At 41.9% G+C, this 19,014-nt stretch overlaps 1 protein-coding gene across 3 annotated transcripts in view; it reads left to right on the top strand.

Annotated features, from left to right (window-relative positions):
* Window positions 1–19,014, top strand: part of kcnq4 (potassium voltage-gated channel, KQT-like subfamily, member 4) — a 52,765-nt gene that overhangs the window by 31,088 nt on the left and 2,663 nt on the right. The window contains exons 3-15 of one of the 3 annotated variants that reach the window (XM_085395638.1): window positions 579–705; window positions 1,015–1,190; window positions 2,242–2,367; window positions 3,035–3,145; window positions 3,243–3,338; window positions 3,451–3,539; window positions 5,967–6,092; window positions 7,051–7,107; window positions 8,936–9,165; window positions 9,245–9,341; window positions 16,209–16,340; window positions 17,232–17,370; window positions 18,641–18,990. In XM_085395638.1, the coding sequence (XP_085251764.1) occupies window positions 579–705; window positions 1,015–1,190; window positions 2,242–2,367; window positions 3,035–3,145; window positions 3,243–3,338; window positions 3,451–3,539; window positions 5,967–6,092; window positions 7,051–7,107; window positions 8,936–9,165; window positions 9,245–9,341; window positions 16,209–16,340; window positions 17,232–17,370; window positions 18,641–18,844 (1,710 nt within the window). In that variant the 3' untranslated portion in view covers window positions 18,845–18,990. Of the gene's footprint in view, window positions 1–578; window positions 706–1,014; window positions 1,191–2,241; window positions 2,368–3,034; window positions 3,146–3,242; window positions 3,339–3,450; window positions 3,540–5,966; window positions 6,093–7,050; window positions 7,108–8,935; window positions 9,166–9,244; window positions 9,342–16,208; window positions 16,341–17,231; window positions 17,371–18,640; window positions 18,991–19,014 lie in introns of those variants that run through there. The other 2 variants (XM_085395640.1, XM_085395639.1) reach the window with 2 other exon arrangements.

The raw sequence follows: 19,014 nt of genomic DNA, 5'->3' as shown, positions 1-19,014 counted from the left end.
ACATATGACACGAATGTCCCTGGCTACGGTTTTTCTCTCTCTGCTAAGACCTTTAAAATGATATCATGGGAAAGGTTTAATAAACAGAGTGCAGGGAATGTAAATCATGTTATGAAGATTCACATTAGTTCATGTGTTACTGTAAAAAAATGTAAAATATACTTCCCAGCTAGATGTTCATCACATGCAGTGTGACATATTGTGTACTTTTCATGTTACCATGATCCTTTCCACAGCACTGATATTTTTCCTTTTGTTTTTCTTTGTGGTCTCTCAACATAGAGGCTGTGTTGAGTTCACTTGAAAGGTAACATGGTCCTTTTTCCGAAAAAGGCGTTTAGCGTGTGGCTACAACACAAGCTGAACATAACCATGATCCAAAATGGATCACTGGCAACTTGATAGACGTTGGGCACATAAACACCAGATTGCTACTTTAAATAAAATAGACAGCTCTGTTTGGGAGGCAGTTGGTGAGCGTGACACTGGTTTAACAATTTAATGGGAACCCTGTAAAATGATGATTAGTTGAACAAACATAAATGACCCCTCTTTCACTCTGTGTGTGTCGCTTGCAGGAATTTGTCATGATCGTGGTGTTTGGCTTGGAGTACTTCATCAGGGTTTGGGCAGCCGGATGTTGCTGCAGATACCGAGGATGGAAAGGACGACTGAAATTTGCCAGGAAGCCTTTTTGTGTCATAGGTTAGAGTGTGTTTATTTGTGTTTTCCACCTGTTTTCTACTGATTTGGTGCTGAAAAAGCAGCTTAAAGTTGGAACCACTGACATTTATGGCATTAAGAGGGGGTGAAATTTCATAATTCACAGAAGGAGCCTGTAAGGGATGTTTCTCCTCTTATGGGAATTGCCTCTATAATAGCTACATTATGTAACACTGAAATAAGCCTGCGCCACGTCGCTGGAAAATATGTGAAACTATTAATGTATTCATATAAAAGTATCCCTCGGGTGCTGTTTCTTTCTTTGTCATGATGTGCACATCTTCTCTCTAGACTTCATTGTGTTCGTGGCGTCACTGGGAGTGATTGCAGCAGGCACGCAGGGCAACATCTTTGCTACGTCCGCCCTGCGCAGCATGCGTTTTCTTCAGATTTTGCGTATGGTACGCATGGACCGACGAGGAGGCACCTGGAAACTTCTGGGCTCCGTGGTGTATGCTCACAGCAAGGTGGGAATGAGAGGCTGATAAATATGCAGTTAGGTCCCTATGTTTTTGGGCGGTGACACAAAGTAAGATTTTCAAAAGTAGCTTAAATAAGAGTTTTTCAAATCAAACAATGGCCAAATCAGTTTCTTAATTCCAGCACAACAGAGCAGCTTTTCAGTTACTGAAGTCAAAACTGGAGGTGGAGAAACCCACGAACAAGCAAGGAGGAAACATGGCTTTCAATGATGCCCCTGGGATCTACACTTCAGTCCCTAAATGCAAAATTTCATCTGCATATTAAAAACAATCATTTAGCTTGGCAGTTATTTTAAACCTGTGAAAATGGGGAGCTGTGTATAACAACGTCTGTAGTTTCTGAACAGTTAACGTAATACTTTGGTAAAAACTTTCAAGTAAAAGTGAAATTTGCACTTCAGTGGCATGGTGATTGTTTGATGTAAAATCCACTGTGGTGGTGTACGTTGTCCAAACTCATCATACACATGTTCTGACATGTAAACACTGTTTATCTGGTTTATGTTTAAGCAATAACATTTCATTGATTAAGTTGTACACTGAAAATGAAAAGTAAGCTAATACACAGTAGCCACTTGCAACATTATGGATTATTATAAGAGCAGAGAGGAGGCTGAGGGCTGCCATTAAAAGGCCCGCGATGACATGATGGGAACTAATGGGATAAATATCTCAATAGCTTTCAGCGTCAAGGAATATCTTGTGACTCTAATGGATGACCAGCCGTTGTTTGATTACATTCACAGGCCTCAAACATCAAACTCGCTGCTCATTTCTGGCAAATTAACTGTTACCTTGTTGTGCTGACTTCCTCGCCTGTCACCCAGCATTCGGTTGGAGAACACCTATATACGGCTGTCATGATGATAATGGTGATGAATTGATGCATCAGCTGTCAGAGCAGCCAAGTCAAAGTGGAAGCCAAATGTGATTATGATGAGATTTTAGCCCATAATGATAATAGAGATACAGCAGAGACTGTGGTGGATTGTGATGCTGCTGACAGGTGTGACTAATACCACTGTCTGTCTCACAGGAGTTGATCACAGCCTGGTACATAGGTTTCCTGGTCCTGATCTTTGCCTCCTTCCTCGTCTACCTGGCAGAGAAAGACATCAACTCAGACTTCAACACTTATGCAGACTCCCTCTGGTGGGGGACTGTGAGTATTGCTAACTGTGCCCATATTTGGACTCCCTTTGCAAACATCCCTTTATCATCTTATCATCTGTGATTTAAATGCTCGAGTATACCCAGATGGGATCTATAAATTAAGATTCAGGAGGTGGTAAATGTGTTGTTTTTGGCCAGTTTGTTTAAAGAAGACTCAGTTGTAGGTGAGTGATTGTTGTGTTATCTGAATGTGCATTTCACAAACCTTTAGGTATGTGAGCTGTGCATTTTGTCTGTCTGACTGTCAACAAGACTGCAAAAAATCTGCCAGGCTGAGTTCCACAATGGAGCAAGAGTAATAGAAGAGCCCATTAAGTTTTGGCGTGGATCCACAGAGCTTCTATTAAACTTCTCACTCTTAGTCTTAGAGGAGGGTTCAGCGTGAGATAATTCACAGTGATTTCTAGTCACTGCAAAACATGTCATGAAAGATTGCTGTGGTTTTTAAATTGACAGAAATCACGGGTGGAAGTGAGTGCACTTTCATATCAGATCTTTTTTGTGGGAGTAACTTCAGCTTTCGTGAATATATGCTTGAAAAAATTGGCTCTTTGTAAAAGAAACAGTGCAACATGTCAGTGCAGTTTTTGAAAACTGGTAATTTATTAGGCCTCTTCTATTTTGAGCTCGAGATCTGTATTTCTTCCTCTACTCAGATAACTTTAACTACGATTGGCTACGGTGACAAGACCCCTCATACGTGGCAGGGACGGCTCCTAGCTGCCGGCTTTGCTCTTCTGGGAGTCTCTTTCTTTGCCCTGCCTGCTGTAAGTCTCCTATATTTACTCACAGTTCGCGACTCCTTCGGCATTGCCCAAAGTCACGAGTTGCACTCCTGACATTAATTTGATCTTTGACCCTCAGGGAATTTTGGGGTCAGGCTTTGCCTTAAAGGTTCAAGAGCAACACAGGCAGAAACACTTTGAGAAGAGGAGGATGCCTGCAGCAAACCTGATACAGGTGACGGCCACAGCAAGAGTCTCAAAAGCTGTTTCATTCACACTCAAGCAGGAAACCACACAGGCTGCTAACTTTCGCTGTTTTTATCGCTTTGTGTTTTTTTTTTCTTCAGGCTGCATGGCGTCTCTACTCAACAGATGCCAAACACTCCTATCTAACAGCTACTTGGTACTTCTACGACAGCATGTTGCCTTCTTTCAGGTAGGCGCTCCTACCAGGCTGAGCACTGAGTGGATTCAGCCATCAGAAATCTGCGGGCACCTTTGGCCGTGTTTGGTTGGAGTGTAAAGGCAGACAGAGATTTGAGAGTTGCATCAGAACATTTCTCAAAAAGCAAATCCTGAAACATGTAGAGAAGTTTGTGGTTTGGTTTCTGCTCATGCGTTCATATCGCTGCACACATCATGTCTGCTACCTGCAACCCTCTCTCAGTTAAACTGAGGATTGTAGTGACAGAAATGATTTTGATTTGCTCTCCATTTATTATTTAAGATTTCTGCCACCTCGTTTATTTTTTCAGATTTTTCTTCTACGCAGTGGTTTCTTACGTTTTGCATTTATGTATTAATTTGACTAATTTTTATTTTCTTAAAAGGAGGGGAACCTGAGAAACATGAAGAGACACATGCATCTGTTTACATTTAAATTAAGTCAGACTTGCACTGCCCGATTCTTACTCTTCACACATGTACAGTACCGTGCAAAGTCTTGAACTACTCCTCATTTCTTTATGTTTTGTTACCTGGCAATTATCAGAGGAATGCTTTGTTTGTTTATTTATTCATTTTCTTAAGCCACTTAACATTGTCCTACGAATCATTCAAGCAAAAAAAAGAAATAAAGCGCTGAACCAGTTCTGCTTCTGTGTCTAACAGACGACAAAGAACCAAGGTTGAATTGTATCAGTTTAAAGAAACTGAACATGTGGACAAATGGCAGCTCTAATACAACTATCTGTAGCAGATAGTTGTATTAGATCTACCACTGTCTGATCTGATCTGTGATCAAAAAGTGTCAAAACTGATGGAATTATGAACACAAAAAAGCCCACTGATTTAGTACCATATGGAAATCATCTGATTTGTAACGGCTTCATTTTTCAGGATTGCAGTGATCACAAACACATTGCCTATTGAGTGAAAGCAAGCCTGCATAAAAAACACACAAAGAAACACTATCAGTCATGGATTGGCCTCCCCAGAGCCCAGACATCAACATTATTGATCATGCTGGCAAAGAACCGAACAAAAGGTAGCCAACAGAAGAGCTTTGAATGTCCTTCAAGGAGTCTGAAGAAATATTACTGAAGACTAGGGCTGCCACGATTAGTCGACTAGTCACGATTATGTCGACTATCAAAATCGTCGACGACTAATTTAATAGTCGACGCGTCGTTTGAAGCTTTGTAAGATCACAAAAGACGCAGGAATCAGTAGTAGGATTTAAGAGTGTAATAATGGACTGAAACAGAAGATGGCAGCACTGCATGTCCAAGGATGCCAGCTGCCGTTAAACCCCGAAGAAGAAGAAACTGTGTCCCAGAATTCATAGCGCGGCCCATCGCGGCCCTGCTTAGTTTCCAACAATGGCGGCAGCTGGTTAGTTTTAATATTATTCTTATTATTCTTTCTGGGTCACAAAATAAACGTTTAACATATTTTCAGGCGAGAATGTAGCTGTGTAAACCTCAAATATCTGCTCAGTTTATCAAGACAACACATATTTTCAAAAGCGCTCCGACGTTTTCGGAGACGTCTGTTACCCACTAGCTCGATAGCTAGCCGGGGGCTAGGCTAACTAGAGCCGTGAGAACACCGGACTCCCGGCAGATCGTTTTCAAACCCACCGCCGTCTTTCACTACTCAGGTTAAACATGATATATAAGTCACTTAGATAACTTCAAAATGTTGTTTGGCTTTTTTCAGTGTTTTATTTGTTCCTGAGTAAATCGGTTTGGATGAGATTAAAGTTATAGTTTTTACACAGCTGAATAAACGTCAAGCAGACAGCTGATCATCAGAAGTGTGAGATGCTGGAGAATTTACTCCGGTGTCCTGTTATATTTTAGATAGCAAGGAGTTTATTAAACTCCACCGAAACACTCTGCAAATGTCATTAAAATTTAATAAACTATCATCTTGTCTTTATTTTTAGTTAGCACATACCTTAAACACTTAAAGCTGAAAGCTAATGATAGTTATATAAGAGCAGATGCTGCTGGTGCAATAAGCTGTATGTTCAATGGATGATGATCTGATTAGTCGACTAATCGCAAAAGTAATCGCTGACTAGTCGACTATCAAAATAATCGTTTGTGGCAGCCCTACTGAAGACTGCTTAAAGACTCGATAAGAATGCTCGCCTTTTTCCTAGTATTTTGTGTTTCCATGTATGTTTGCACGTGTTTTTAATATCTCTGTGCACCTATTTCCCATTTTCAAATATAAACAAATCAGCTTTGGCTCAAGACATTTGCACAGTACTCTACATCTTAGATCTTTCATGTATCCCTCTTGTTTTGAGCGTTTGGACCATCGATTTGGCCTTTTTGTTAGTTTTTCCTCCATTTGTTGCCTTTTTGTTCATTTGTTCATGTGTTTTTTGTTTATTTGTGCACGTGGGTGTCAGAGAACTGACGCTACTGTTCAGTCACCTCCAGAGACAGCGTAACACCAAGAAGGTTCTCCACAACTCCTACCACACGCTGCTGTCTGGGCTGCGGCCCTACAGCTCCCCCTACCTGTCGGGGGACAGGTACGCAACAGCCTCACAGTACATCCAGGCAGGGTGACAAAAGTCTGCCTATAGTCCTGCTGTAGGCAATAAGACACAGAACAATACACTCAGCAGGTGTACACATGCAAAAGACACGCTGCTTCCAGAGCTTTCTGCATGTACGCCTTTTATCTAACAGTTCTTCACTAATGTGATCTGAGACCACTGTGTTGCAGGCCCTCCTGCTTCTCTGCATCTTTGTCTGCTTTAGCGCATACTCCTGCCATTTCCACCACCTCTTGCTGTTCACTCACCAGTTTCCTCTTCCTGTCTTCATCTTTCTTCCCCTATTATTTCCATCGTATCTTTTCCATGCCATCCATCCTCCATCTGTTCTCAGGAAGGCAGAAGTTCCATGCAGGTTTGTTCTCCAAGTCATGAGATGTGCTTGTTGAGTAAAGGGCATTCATAGCTGGGATAGATTCATTAGCATAAACTCAAACCAAAGTAACACAGGGCTGTTTATCTAATTTGTAAACAGTGGAGTTATGCATGAGAGCGAAGCACATTAAGGTTTTTGAATATTAAGTTTTGTTGGTAGGATTGTCTCGTTATTGAGGAGCTGCTGTCCCACCGTGATGTTTAATGGACTGTCTTGATGAATATACTCAGGTGAAGCATTACCTTCTACCCTGGCATGACCCTTTCCCACCAACTGATCCCACCTAACTGCTAACTGAGCGTGTCTCAGTAATCCAAACTTGCCTCTCAGAAATATATTTTCCAGTTGAAGGTAAGGGAAGAGGCTGTTTGGACTATTGAGATGTTACACCTCACCCCTCCTCTCTCCGTTTCTTGCTTCTGCTGCGTTTTATCCTCACGGGTAACAACACGTACTCAGGTTGTGTCCCAGAACTTCTCCGCCATCCTCCCCCACTTCTTCCACTCCTCTCTTCCCCTCACTTCCTCTCTCCCTCTGCCTTGTGTGTCTCCCCAGTCAACTCCTCTCTAAAAAGCGGGGTCTCTTCCGGATACACGCTGGCCGCAAGCAGAGGTATCCACGGCAACAAGCCTGTGCACAGGGCACGCTAAATTGTCACAGATCAATACCTAGCATCCTCCTTTAACGGCACATCCTCCTTACCTTGCCTGAAACACCCAAATGATTGTGGGCCAGTGCAGTGATTTAAATGTTTCGTTCATGGAAAAAAAAAATTCTGATGTGAAATTTTTTTAACAGTAACCACTTAAATTAAAGTAGCACGACTTAGCTGATGCTACAGCATTTCATTTTGTTTTAAGCAATCAACAAGCTGCCATGTGAAACTTCAAACAGTCACTACGTTCTGGTCCACAAATGCTTGCGTGAATCCTTTATTATAAAAACATGCTCTCCTATGTTTTAATATGAGGAAATTTCTCCAAGTTCTTCTTTATTGTAATTGCTGGAGAATGTAGAGCTGAATGTTTTTGTTTTGGCAAAGAAGCGACGAAACCATGTGTTAAAATCACTGCAGAAGTCGTGGGTGATTTACGACTCTGACAAGTTAAACACATGGATTTTGAGGATTTTGAGGACATTGAGTATTCCCTCAAAAATCAGTGACTTTTTACTCTTTGAAAAGTCTGATAAATGTCATGCTCTAGTCTTGCTTCCTGCTTTCATTTCAGTTAGTCAGTTCAGTTTTTAGTCTCTTCTTGGAGAAACTGCTTAAACGATTAAGCATGCTTTCCACTTTCCTGTTCATATTAGTCATATTAGTTTGCAAACAATGTATTCTTTAGTGCTCAAATACTTTAGATTGCATGCAGTATTCCTGCATGGCTGTGGAAAGATTCAGTAAAGTTCGTGGTCCTCAGTGGATCCAAATGATTTTACGTCCTTTCCCAGCAGCATGCAAACTCCTTTCACTCTACCTCCCCCATTTCTTCTACTCTAACCAAAGCATTTCTCATTGCTTGAATGAAATGCGGTTTCCAACAACACTCCCAAGCTGTTTATATTTTCATTTAAATGGCCGGCTACCTTGTAACACATGCAAAACAAAGAGTATATCATCGTAAAAAACAAATTCTTGAGCGAATGACTTGGCCAAAATTGCTCCGTGGTGCATGATGTTTGTGTTGCCTTATGGATCCGTGACAGGAACATGTGAGTGGCCATAGTGTTGGGTTGGACTACAAGTGCATGCTATAACAGCAGCGTTAGGAGTCAATCATCCGTAGAGAATGGCTGCTAAATAGCTTTTCTACTGTAAAGAGATGACCTCACGTATGGGGCTGACTTGTGGTGAGTGGTATAGAGTACTTAATGAGACACCTTTTATATGGCTGCACTTTGAAGCTAATATTTTGATGCTTATACACCGTTGAACGGATTAAGAGAGCTTTTCTGATGGTAGGTGGAGCATTTTTCCGCCGTCCCAGCACTAGTGCAAGTCTTGAATCAGGTTTCGGGTTTTGATTTTGCTGATTCAGGTGCTGTGATAGGCACATTAAATGAACAAATCCTCAGGGCAGAATGAGTTTCTAGCAATTCAGAGTGCTGCATTTGGACACTGCCTCCATGATAAGTCAGCTAGTCTGTCTTTCGTTGGGACAAAATATAAATGTCTGTCCGTCTCCTTGCTTCGTCTGTTTGTATATGTGATGACTGTTTAGAAAGACAGGCCACATTTTTGGTGTTCTTCCACAATTACTAACAGACTCCTTTCCAACAAGCTCAGGCTGCCCTTCTCTCGCTTCCCTAAGCTCGCAGGATAACACGGTGTAGTGACCTGTAAAGTCAAAGGCATGGACATTGCGATCAGTGACAAAACTGCAGTTTTCCAAAATGAATACCAGTGCCTGCATATGTTTAACTCTTTCTACTTTGCTGTCAGCGGTAAAATAGGCTTTCGGGATCGGATCAGGATGAACAATTCCCGTTCATCCCAAACTATTCGGAACAAGGCTTCGCCGTTGTCCCCTAGCTCTGGTGTCCGCCGCTCTCCCAGCCAGGAGAACGTCCCCGAGGCCACGAGCCCGGGAAAGGTCCAAAAGAGCTGGAGCTTCAATGACCGCACACGCTTCCGCACCTCCCTGCGCCTCAAACCGCGTCCTCCTGTTGATGGTGAGCAGCCCACACACACTTTCTATTCTCTTTGCATTTAAATGTGTCTGAGTAACTCACCGCTGCTCTGCACTAATAGAGGGACTCGGGGAGGACAGCGTGGAAGACAAACCATACTGTGACGTAACAATGGAGGAGGTGATCCCAGCAGTGAAGACGCTTATACGAGCTGTCAGGTGAGTCCTGCCATCAGCTGTACTTCCTGAAATTGAGGTTTTTTTCTTTTTGTGTGAGTGTGAAATAAACATTTGGAGGTCCTTCCTTAATTTTTAAAATTGTATTTCTGTACTTGACATCAAAGACTTAAACACTAGTTTATCTGTATTTTGTCGCAGAAGCTTTAACTGTGGAGTTTTATTGGATAACATATCTTCTATTACAAGTATTTCTTTTATGCTTCAATCATCTCCTCTCTTAGTGACCACGCTGAAGTATAAAACTTGTATTTGCTGATCCATTGTTGTATTTTTGATCTTTTGTAATTTGTGACTTAATTAGAAACATCTCAAATGATACTGAAATAATAATTTCAATACTGAAACCATACCTAATATAGTCTTTTATTGAGCTTTATGGTTGATTCCTTTGTCTCCATCGCACTACAGCCAAGTTTTAGTGATGACACTTTTAGCAGGTTGATATTAGACATCAAAATATTCTCTATTTAATAAAAGAAAATAATATAAAGTCAACTACAGTCATTTGACAAAGAAACTATCTTTCAGCTCTGTCTAGGAGTCAGGATATAATAAAAAAAATCTTTACACTGTCTCGTTACTTATTTGCATGGCTATATGGCTATAATGCACAAAAACCACCTGCAGCATATCAGCACCAACACCTCATACAAACTGTCAAGCATGGTGGTGGAGGGGTGATGACTTGGGCTTGTTTTGCAGCCATAGGACATGAACACCTTGCATTAAGTTGACCATGAACTCCTCTGTACACCAAAGCATTCTAGAGTCAAATGTGAAGACATTTGTCCAACAGCTGAAGCTGGGCCCAAATTGGGTCATCCAACAAGACAATGATCCCCAAACACAAATATACAACAGAAGGGCTGAAAAAGAAAAGAATCAAGATGTCGCATTGGTCGAGTCAAAGCTCAGACCTCAACCTGATTGAAAAGCTGTGGAGGAACCTTAACAGAGTTTTGCTTAAATGAAGGACCCAAACATTAATGAACTGAAGCAACGCTGTAAAGAAGAACAGGTCAGAAATGCTCCACAGTGATGTGAGAGAGTGATAAAACAATTACTTCAACTTATTGTTGGCAAAGGTAACTCTACAAGCTACTGAATCATGGATTTGTTTAGTTTTACAAATACTGCTTCTGTATTTGGCTTAGCCTTTGTTGAGTAAGTAGTGACACGATGTAATATGTTGCTGTTCTTGCATGGTTGTAGCGCTCCAAGCATAAAGCGACTTTTTTATATTTTCATATGTAAAACCTTTGAACTGACCAAGGTTGTACTTTCTTTTCTACATGAGTGTAGTTTCTCTATTAAATCATAATTTTCAGCTACAAGCCAGAGCTGCTGTCCGTCCTGTTATTGACTGGATAAGATCACTCACCCGCCAGTGGTGGTTCCTATTGTACACAGCCTTCATTAATAGGTGAACATGCCTCTCCTCCATTTAAGAGCTGGCGTGCACAGATTCAGCTGACTGAGTAAAAATGTCCTCTTAGGAGAGGTAACTGGGCCCTCCTGCAGGCTGGGTTAGTTCCCTCCATGTGACCTTGTGTCTCAGCAGGCCCGACTCATTCATGTGTGAGGTGGCATGACTGGAAAAATGTATTAGAGAGTATACAAGCATCCAGATGATGCTGTGTCATTTCAACAATGACACCAAAAATTAGAAGTTGCTTACACCTGAGCTGAGATTGATGTTAATTCCTATCACGCCGAAAAGTGGAGAGACATGTGGACATAGGTCCAGTGTCCTCCCACCTCATGTACACAGTCACATTCATTCTCACATAATAGTAAGAGATTGTAGCAGAGGAATACTACAATTGCTAGCAAACATCTGGTGTTACGGTCTAGTTTGTCTCCCGGGGTGCAGGTTGGGGTGACGATGAGAGCACATTAAAATGACTCTGGTCCCTGATGTCAGCACTGTACCCTCAGAGCATTTCTCTTGATAGTGTGACAGCGTCTGTGTGGTTCCATATATACTTTAAAAAATAGCGGTTATATGCATAAAATGAAAATCTATATATCATGACATCAGGGATTGTGAAATTCAGCTGTCATTCAACAGTAACTTGTTTTAGACAGATTTCTGGCCTGTAAGTTCATAATATCCCTTTCCCTGATGCAATCACACAAAGGCAGTTGGTAAATCAACTCAAGGTACCAGAGACCAGCTACAACACAAGTGGTGTTGACAACATGTGACTAATTGTAAACATTTCTATTGTCAGCTGAGGCTGTAAACCGTGAGCTGAAAAAGCCAAAGAGGTTATAGAGGTAACACGGGCTAAAAGCAACACTCTTGGTTTAGCCACTCAGTGTGTCTGAGGAGATGTACAGCATATAGTAATCTATTTAAAACTAAGGTACGAATGTGTACGCTAAGTGAAAAAGCCTGCAGTGTAAAAGCACTGAATAAATAAAGTCCATTTAAAGCCAAGAAGGAAAAAATGCAGACTGTGTCAGTCAGTAAACTTAGTGTGTGCAAAACTAAGTACATAAATTTTGTACTACAAGTTCAAGCCTTTATGCTTCAGGATTATTTTACTACATGGCATCTTATAGGACAGTAAAGCTGCTAAACTCTCTCTCATCTCTTGCTTAGTGGGTAAGTTACCATATGTGCTCACCTCTCTCTTTAGATTGAAGGTTGTCAGTTCAAGTGCAGTATGGGACAGTTCTCAAAACCTCTTCTTTTGGTTTATATTGTGTATTATACATCAGCACCCTTTTTTAGAAATGTTTTCCCTCTTCTTATATCTCACATAGAACACTGTAGATATTTTCCTGTGAAGAAAATCATTCCATACTGCAGAGGGAACGCTTTACTACAACGAGTTAACTCTGAACACTGAGGGTGACTACACTTTAAATACAAAAAGTTTTATGGCATAAACAGTTACGACCTTTTGGAGCATTTCCATTAGGTACAGAGTAGCTGCTATCTCATGTACAGTACACCTCCTATGTGTTTATAAGCCATCATCTTTACCTCTAACTTTCTAGCTGCATCAGAGGCGAGCTAGAGAAACATGACCTGCTCTGGAGCAGGTAAGGTGTGTGCAAGTTACCATGGTGACTTCATAGCTTGGAGAAACAACAATCAATTGAATATTTTCTAAGGTTGAAAGAGTATTATGATCGAACAGTAGAGACACAGACACTTAACAAGGGAACAGCTTATGCTGTCAGTCCGATCTGAACCCGAAAAGCTTGATTGTGTTGGAATATTTATTACACTTATGGTCACATAACATGGTTTTGATTACCTGGACAAAGGCCACAGACCAAAATGCATTGATGAAGTTGTTCTTCATACCACACTTGTTGCTTTCCTTCATGCATGTTGGCAAAAGATGTTGTCAGCTGGTGTGAGTGTAAATATTGACTCTTAATATGATAATATGATAATATGCTTAAATTAAACTAGTGAAATAAACTGGAAAAATGGAAGATTATATTACAGCTTTGATTCTTTATTGTATTTATCTGAGGCCTGCCCGCATTTATTATTTCACTAATAAAAACACCAGTCTTGGATTTGTCGCATGGTGTTTTTTAGGTGTCTGTATCTGTGGATACAGCTTGTTAATTTATCACTGGTATCAGATTGGTATCAGTATCATATCAGAAATGGAAAAAGCTGCATCCGTTATAAAGACAGGCAGTTATGAAATGCAGCACATTTGTCTTCTTACCCAACAAGGTCAACAGGACATCTCTGCCCCGTCTCTCAGGTTTTCTAAGTTTGACGCTGTTTAAACCGATCAGACTTTACTCTTGTCCACTTACTAATGAGCTGTCTGAACACAGTGCTTGTTAACACATAGAGTGATGCTTTCTCTTCATTGGGTGCACAGCAGATGGATGTTTACCATTGCAGAGATGATGTATAATGGTTTGATAGTGTAATGCCACTGATAGGCCATTATATGATCTCTCCTCGGGTTTTCACTTGACTCAGCAGATAGCTCTGACCTCAGCTGCTCAGTGCTGCAGACAATAGAAGTGAGGAGCTTCCTATATATAGTGCAGGTGTGTAAACAGCAGGTGCATCACTGTGTTAACACACACACATGCATGCAGCTTCTCAGAAAGGTATTTGATTGGTGTAAGTGAAAACACCACATTTTGCAGCAGGTCTTAGTGCTGATCTTTCACTTTCGGTGAATGTTATTAATCAGTGCCCGGCTGACTGAATAAATGCGTAAATGCCCGTTCTGTTTGCGTATGTGCGAAGGGATTGGTAGTGGGAGAAAGGAGGAGGGTGTGGGGAAATTAGGTCTGGTGTTTTTCTGTATTTCCTTTATTGTAAGTCTCCTCCAAACAAATCCAATAATCTAAAGTACTATGCAAATGTCTTGAGCCGCTGCTGATGTGTTTATATTTATGCTAGAAAAATGGGATACAGGTGCAGACAGTTATTGAAATGTGCAAAAACACATGAAAATACAGTATATGAGGCAAAAACTGAGTTTGTACAAATCTAATGAGCATTAAAGTGAATTTTTGTTATGGCCTTTATTCTTTAACGCAGCCTGAACTCTCTTAGGAAAGCTTTCCTGTAATTTGTAACTTTCTTTGTAGTTGGAATGATTCATAGGTCTGCATTAAGTGGCTTAACAAACAAACAAAACAAATATTCCTCTGAAAATGATCAGGTACAAGGATTGAACTGAAAATGAGTCAAATAGCAGCCAGTGTCAAACAAATAACTCGTCACAAAGAACTTCAGGAAGCCTGGAGAACTATTGCTCAAGCCCACTTTGAAATCTGACTCCTGGGAAGCAAAATATAAAGAAATGATGGCTCAGACGAAGTGACACGGCTTGGACACGGCCACTATTTATAGTGTTTAATCTTGAATCATCAGATTTTGTGTTCTTTCAGCTGAATATTTTTTAAAGTTATCAGATTTACACATCAAATTTTCCATAAGCATACTTAGCCACGTACTGTAGCTTATAGGGTTTATTCAGTAATCTAGTGAAGGATCAGACCTGCAGGGGCTCACCCTACTTGGCCCACGTAGAATTTGTGTCAGCACAACAGTCGTTTTTAATTCCCAGATAAATCCTTGCCATTTGACACTATCAGAGATCCACCTTTGCTGACTTGCAAAAATATTTGCATTGGCTAAGCAAGCATTTTAGGGCACAATTGACACTTCTATTTGTTCAGTCATTACTGTGTTTTTACGTCTCAGCTTCCGAGAAGTCGGGGGGTGGTGATGGTATCTTTCAGTGAGCAGTGCCAGCTGTAGTGTAGAACTGCGACTGACAGGAAGTTAACTGGAGAGAGAGGGGAGCCCTACTCTTATCCGACTGTGTATTATGAAAACCATATCAGTGGCCAGGAAGGAGAGTCAGCATTTTGAAGAAATCCTTGGAGGATCCAAATCTAAGCCCACCACCCCCTCCCATCCTGTCTCAACCTTTTCTTTTACCCGCACCTGAGGCCCACCCTGGCAAAAAATCTGCACCTACCTGCAAAATAAGAAAAGATCGCCTGAAAAAATACCCCCAAACGCAGAAGTCATCAAGAAATAGAGTGCTGCGAGAGGAGGAGGAGGAGGAGTGTGCTGACGGCTGCTTCGGCACCAGCTGCAGACCTCCACTCCTCCTCCTCGCGCTCCTCTTCTCCTTCGCTTGCACCTTCTCCCTTTCTTTGCAGGACGGTCACTATACAACACGCGGTCACTGGAAATGCAAGAGCTGCAGACCTCAACAAAGGTTACAGTGGTTATTACAGAAAATGACCCCTCGCGCAAGTTGAGATTTCACTGCTCGTGCATCGCCCACATGCGCACTTGTGTTGGTGTGTACATCAGCGAGCAGCAGCTACATTCATGTATGCATTTGTGCTATTACATTATTGTGTTTGTGCACACAGTTACCTATGCATGTGTGTTTTTTATTTCCCAAAACAGCTGAGCATTTCTGATTTCCGGCTTATTACAGCGACTCAGTCGTATGGGGTTGGAGAGATAGGATTGTCTCATAAAAAAAAAATCCCATCTTCCGTCCTTCTGCTTCCTTGCCTTTCCTTCCCTCATTCTCCCAAAACTCTCTTGACATGACGTGAAGGACAATCTATCACAGGGTGTGGAGAAAGCTTGGATGTGTAGCTGTGTCCAGCATGTCTAAGTTGACTAAGTGATAAGAAGGAAATTGAATGACCCATCCAACACAGAAAGCCTGGCGCGCACTCGCACCCATCCTCAAACTTTCCTCTGCTCTCTTCCCGTTATCTCTTGCACTCGCTCTGCTCCTTCCAGCGAAACGTCCGACCAGAACAGCTCTGGCGGCGCATGTTGTCATCGATGTGTTTGCTGCGTACAGTAGTGCTGGCTCGACAATCCTCGGTGTGTGACTCCCCCCACGCCGGGATGTGGATGGTGATGATGCATCCACTGGGAGCCGGAGCAGCTGTGGTCCACCAGTGGCTCCAGTGTGGCTGTCACACTGACGAAAGAGGAAGGGGGAGTGGGGGCTAGAGGCACGTGTGCGTGTGTTACCCGTTTCTGTCCGAAGAAAAGCTGAAACGGCAAATACTGATAAGGAAATGTCTCTGGGAGATGCTCTCATCGTCACAATATATCCACATGGTTTAGCAGGTTTGTGACTGTTACCATTATGCAGCTGTTTGTGAACGATAAGGTCACGCTGACTTTAATTAATCTTGTTATTGTCAAGGTGGGCTGCCTCATGTGATAGCCTCCCACCCCTGCATTCTTCCAAAAGTTCACTCAACCCCCGCTTGTGTGAGCGTGCGCTTTGAAGCCATCTAAAGGTGAACGGAGGAGCATTAACAGTGAGTTCTGTGTGTGTTGTCTGTGTGTAGGATCTTGAAGTTCCTTGTGGCCAAGAGGAAGTTTAAGGAGACACTACGCCCGTACGATGTGAAGGATGTCATAGAGCAGTATTCTGCTGGACACTTGGACATGCTGGGCCGCATCAAGAGCCTGCAGACCAGGTAGCTCTTTTAATTGTGTGTTTCATAGGAAGATATTTTTGTGAATCTGCTCTGAAGCACTCTTTAAAGCTCAACAAACAACATGTTATCTCTTGTTTATTTAACAAAAAAAAAGAAGAAAAATCAGTAGAAGAAGTGACTTGTGGCTCTATGAGGACAGTCTAGAAACTCACTGGCTTTTTGTGTCATGTTTTATCCTTTTAGGGTAATAATCAGTGTTTAGTCAGTCAGGTTCGGATTATGGAAAACATTTTATTTTGAGTGCAGATGAACTTAGGCCAAAAAAGCTAATAAAAAGAAAAAGTTGCATTACTCCTTTACTCTCTGCAAAGATGGTTTAACTGCATGAAGCCAAAGATACTCTGAACACAAAAACCCAAAATATGACTCTGATCCGGACCAAAATGGTTTGGTATCAGATCACAAAGATGTCCTGTTTGTGAACGTCAGAGGCAGCATTTCACAGAATCTGTTGCCTGATAGGCTATTTGGTTTTCGCCAAACATGTACTGCCATGAACTTTAACATTTAACATGCTAACTGACGCCTAGAGTCTGAGTCATAGCTCTGGTTTTTTTTTTGCATATGCTGGGATGTCCTTTCCTGGGGAGATTTCTTGTCTTGAATGTTTTCTACCTCTGAATAATCTTCCTCACTGTTGAAACATGGACCTCAGATTGTTTGGATGGCCTTGTAACCATTCCCCGATTGATGAGCAGCAACGACTGCTCGTTTGTGCAGCTGAACTGAGCTTGTTAAATTAAAGCACCTGAACTCAGTTGTGAAACTATTCACTTTCTCCATTGCCCTCCCATCAATCATGCTGAGCCAAAAAAAGTCTTGTAGTTTTTGGGTATTTACTCTTTATTATGGTTTATTTTTGTGAAAAAGGGTGGACCAGATAATTGGACGAGGAGCTGTTCAGCCAGATAAGAAGACACGTCCTGAAAAGGGAGAGAAGACACAGCCAGAACTGGACTCACTGGATGAGCTAAGCATGATGGGCCGTGTAGTCAAGGTGGAGAAACAGGTAATTCAATTCAATTCAATTCAATTTTGTTTATATAGTGCCAAATCACAACAAAAGTCGCCTCAAGGCGCTTCATAGATACAGAGAAAAACCCAACAATCATATGACCCCCTATGAGCAAGCACTTTGGCGACAGTGGGAAGGAAAAACTCCCTTTTAACAGGAAGAAACCTCTGGCAGAACCAGGCTCAGGGAGGGGCGGCCATCTGCTGCGACCGGTTGGGGTGAGAGAAGGAAGACAGGATAAAAGACATGCTGTGGAAGAGAGACAGAGGTTAATAACAGATACGATTCAATGCAGAGAGGTCTGTTAATACATAGTGAGTGAGAAAGGTGACTGGAAAGGAAAAACTCAATGCATCATGGGAATCCCCCGGCAGCCTACGTCTATTGCAGCATAACTAAGGGAGGATTCAGGGTCACCTGGTCCAGCCCTAACTATATGCTTTAGCAAAAAGGAAAGTTTTAAGCCTAATCTTAAAAGCAGAGATAGTGTCTGTCTCCCGAATCCAAACTGGAAGCTGGTTCCACAGCCGAGGAGCCTGAAAACTGAAGGCTCTGCCTCCCATTCTACTTTTAAATACTCTAGGAACAACAAGTAGGCCTGCAGAGCGAGAGCGAAGTGCTCTAATAGGGTGATATGGTACTACAAGGTCATTAAGATAAGATGGGGCCTGATTATTTAAGACCTTGTGTGTGAGGAGCAGGATTTTGAATTCAATTCTGGATTTAACAGGAAGCCAGTGAAGGGAAGCCAAAACAGGAGAAATATGCTCTCTCTTTCTAGTCCCTGTCAGGACTCTTGCTGCAGCATTTTGGATTAGCTGAAGGCTTTTCAGTGAGTTTTTTGGACATCCTGATAATAATGAATTATAGTAGTCCAGCCTGGAAGTAATAAATGCATGAACTAGTTTTTCAGCGTCACTCTGAGACAGGATATTTCTAATTTTAGAGATGTTGCGCAAATGGAAGAAAGCAGTCTTACATATTTGTTTAATATGTGCTTTGAAGGACATGTCCTGGTCAAAAATGACTCCAAGGTTCCTCACAGTGTTACTGGAGGCCAAGGTAATGCCATCCAGAGTAAGAATCTGGTTAGATACCATATTTCTAAGATTTTCAGGGCCGAGTAATGGAGTAGAGTTTGATATATGAACAGTGGACCTGTTAAAGTGTGTTTTCTTTCTGTTCTGTAGCTCTCATGTGCTGTTAGGAAGTGATGAGATGTAGCTTACATGAGTGCCATTCATGTCTGTGTGTGTTTGTTCAGGTTCAGTCCATAGAAAACAAGCTGGACCTCCTGCTCAACTTTTACTCCCAGTGCCTGAAGAAAGGCTCGTCCAACTTTACCTTGTCCTCCCTCCTCGACCCCGACCTGACTTCTGACTACCACAGCCCCACGGACCAAAGAGACCTCTTCCCCTCTGCTAACACACTCAACATCTCTCAGTCTGAGAGCGGCAACTTGGAATGACAATGAGCTGACTGTTCGAACAAAGGCACAAACCCTTTACAGTATGTCTTCCTAAGGCTGTGTCCTCACTCAGCCTAAATGACTTCTCATCACTTCCTTTCATTTCAGTCTTCACTCTGCATCCCCCCTTTACTTTCCCCCTCGAGTGAACGTTTCCAGCCCGTGGCCAA

Source organism: Rhamphochromis longiceps, linkage group LG22 (assembly GCF_057381845.1).
Source record: "Rhamphochromis longiceps isolate RC_006_pf linkage group LG22, R_longiceps_female_GT1.1, whole genome shotgun sequence".
NCBI classification, from domain to species: domain Eukaryota; kingdom Metazoa; phylum Chordata; class Actinopteri; order Cichliformes; family Cichlidae; genus Rhamphochromis; species Rhamphochromis longiceps.
Note: the sequence above shows the minus strand (reverse complement) of the source record. Positions and strands in the feature narration are given on the sequence as shown.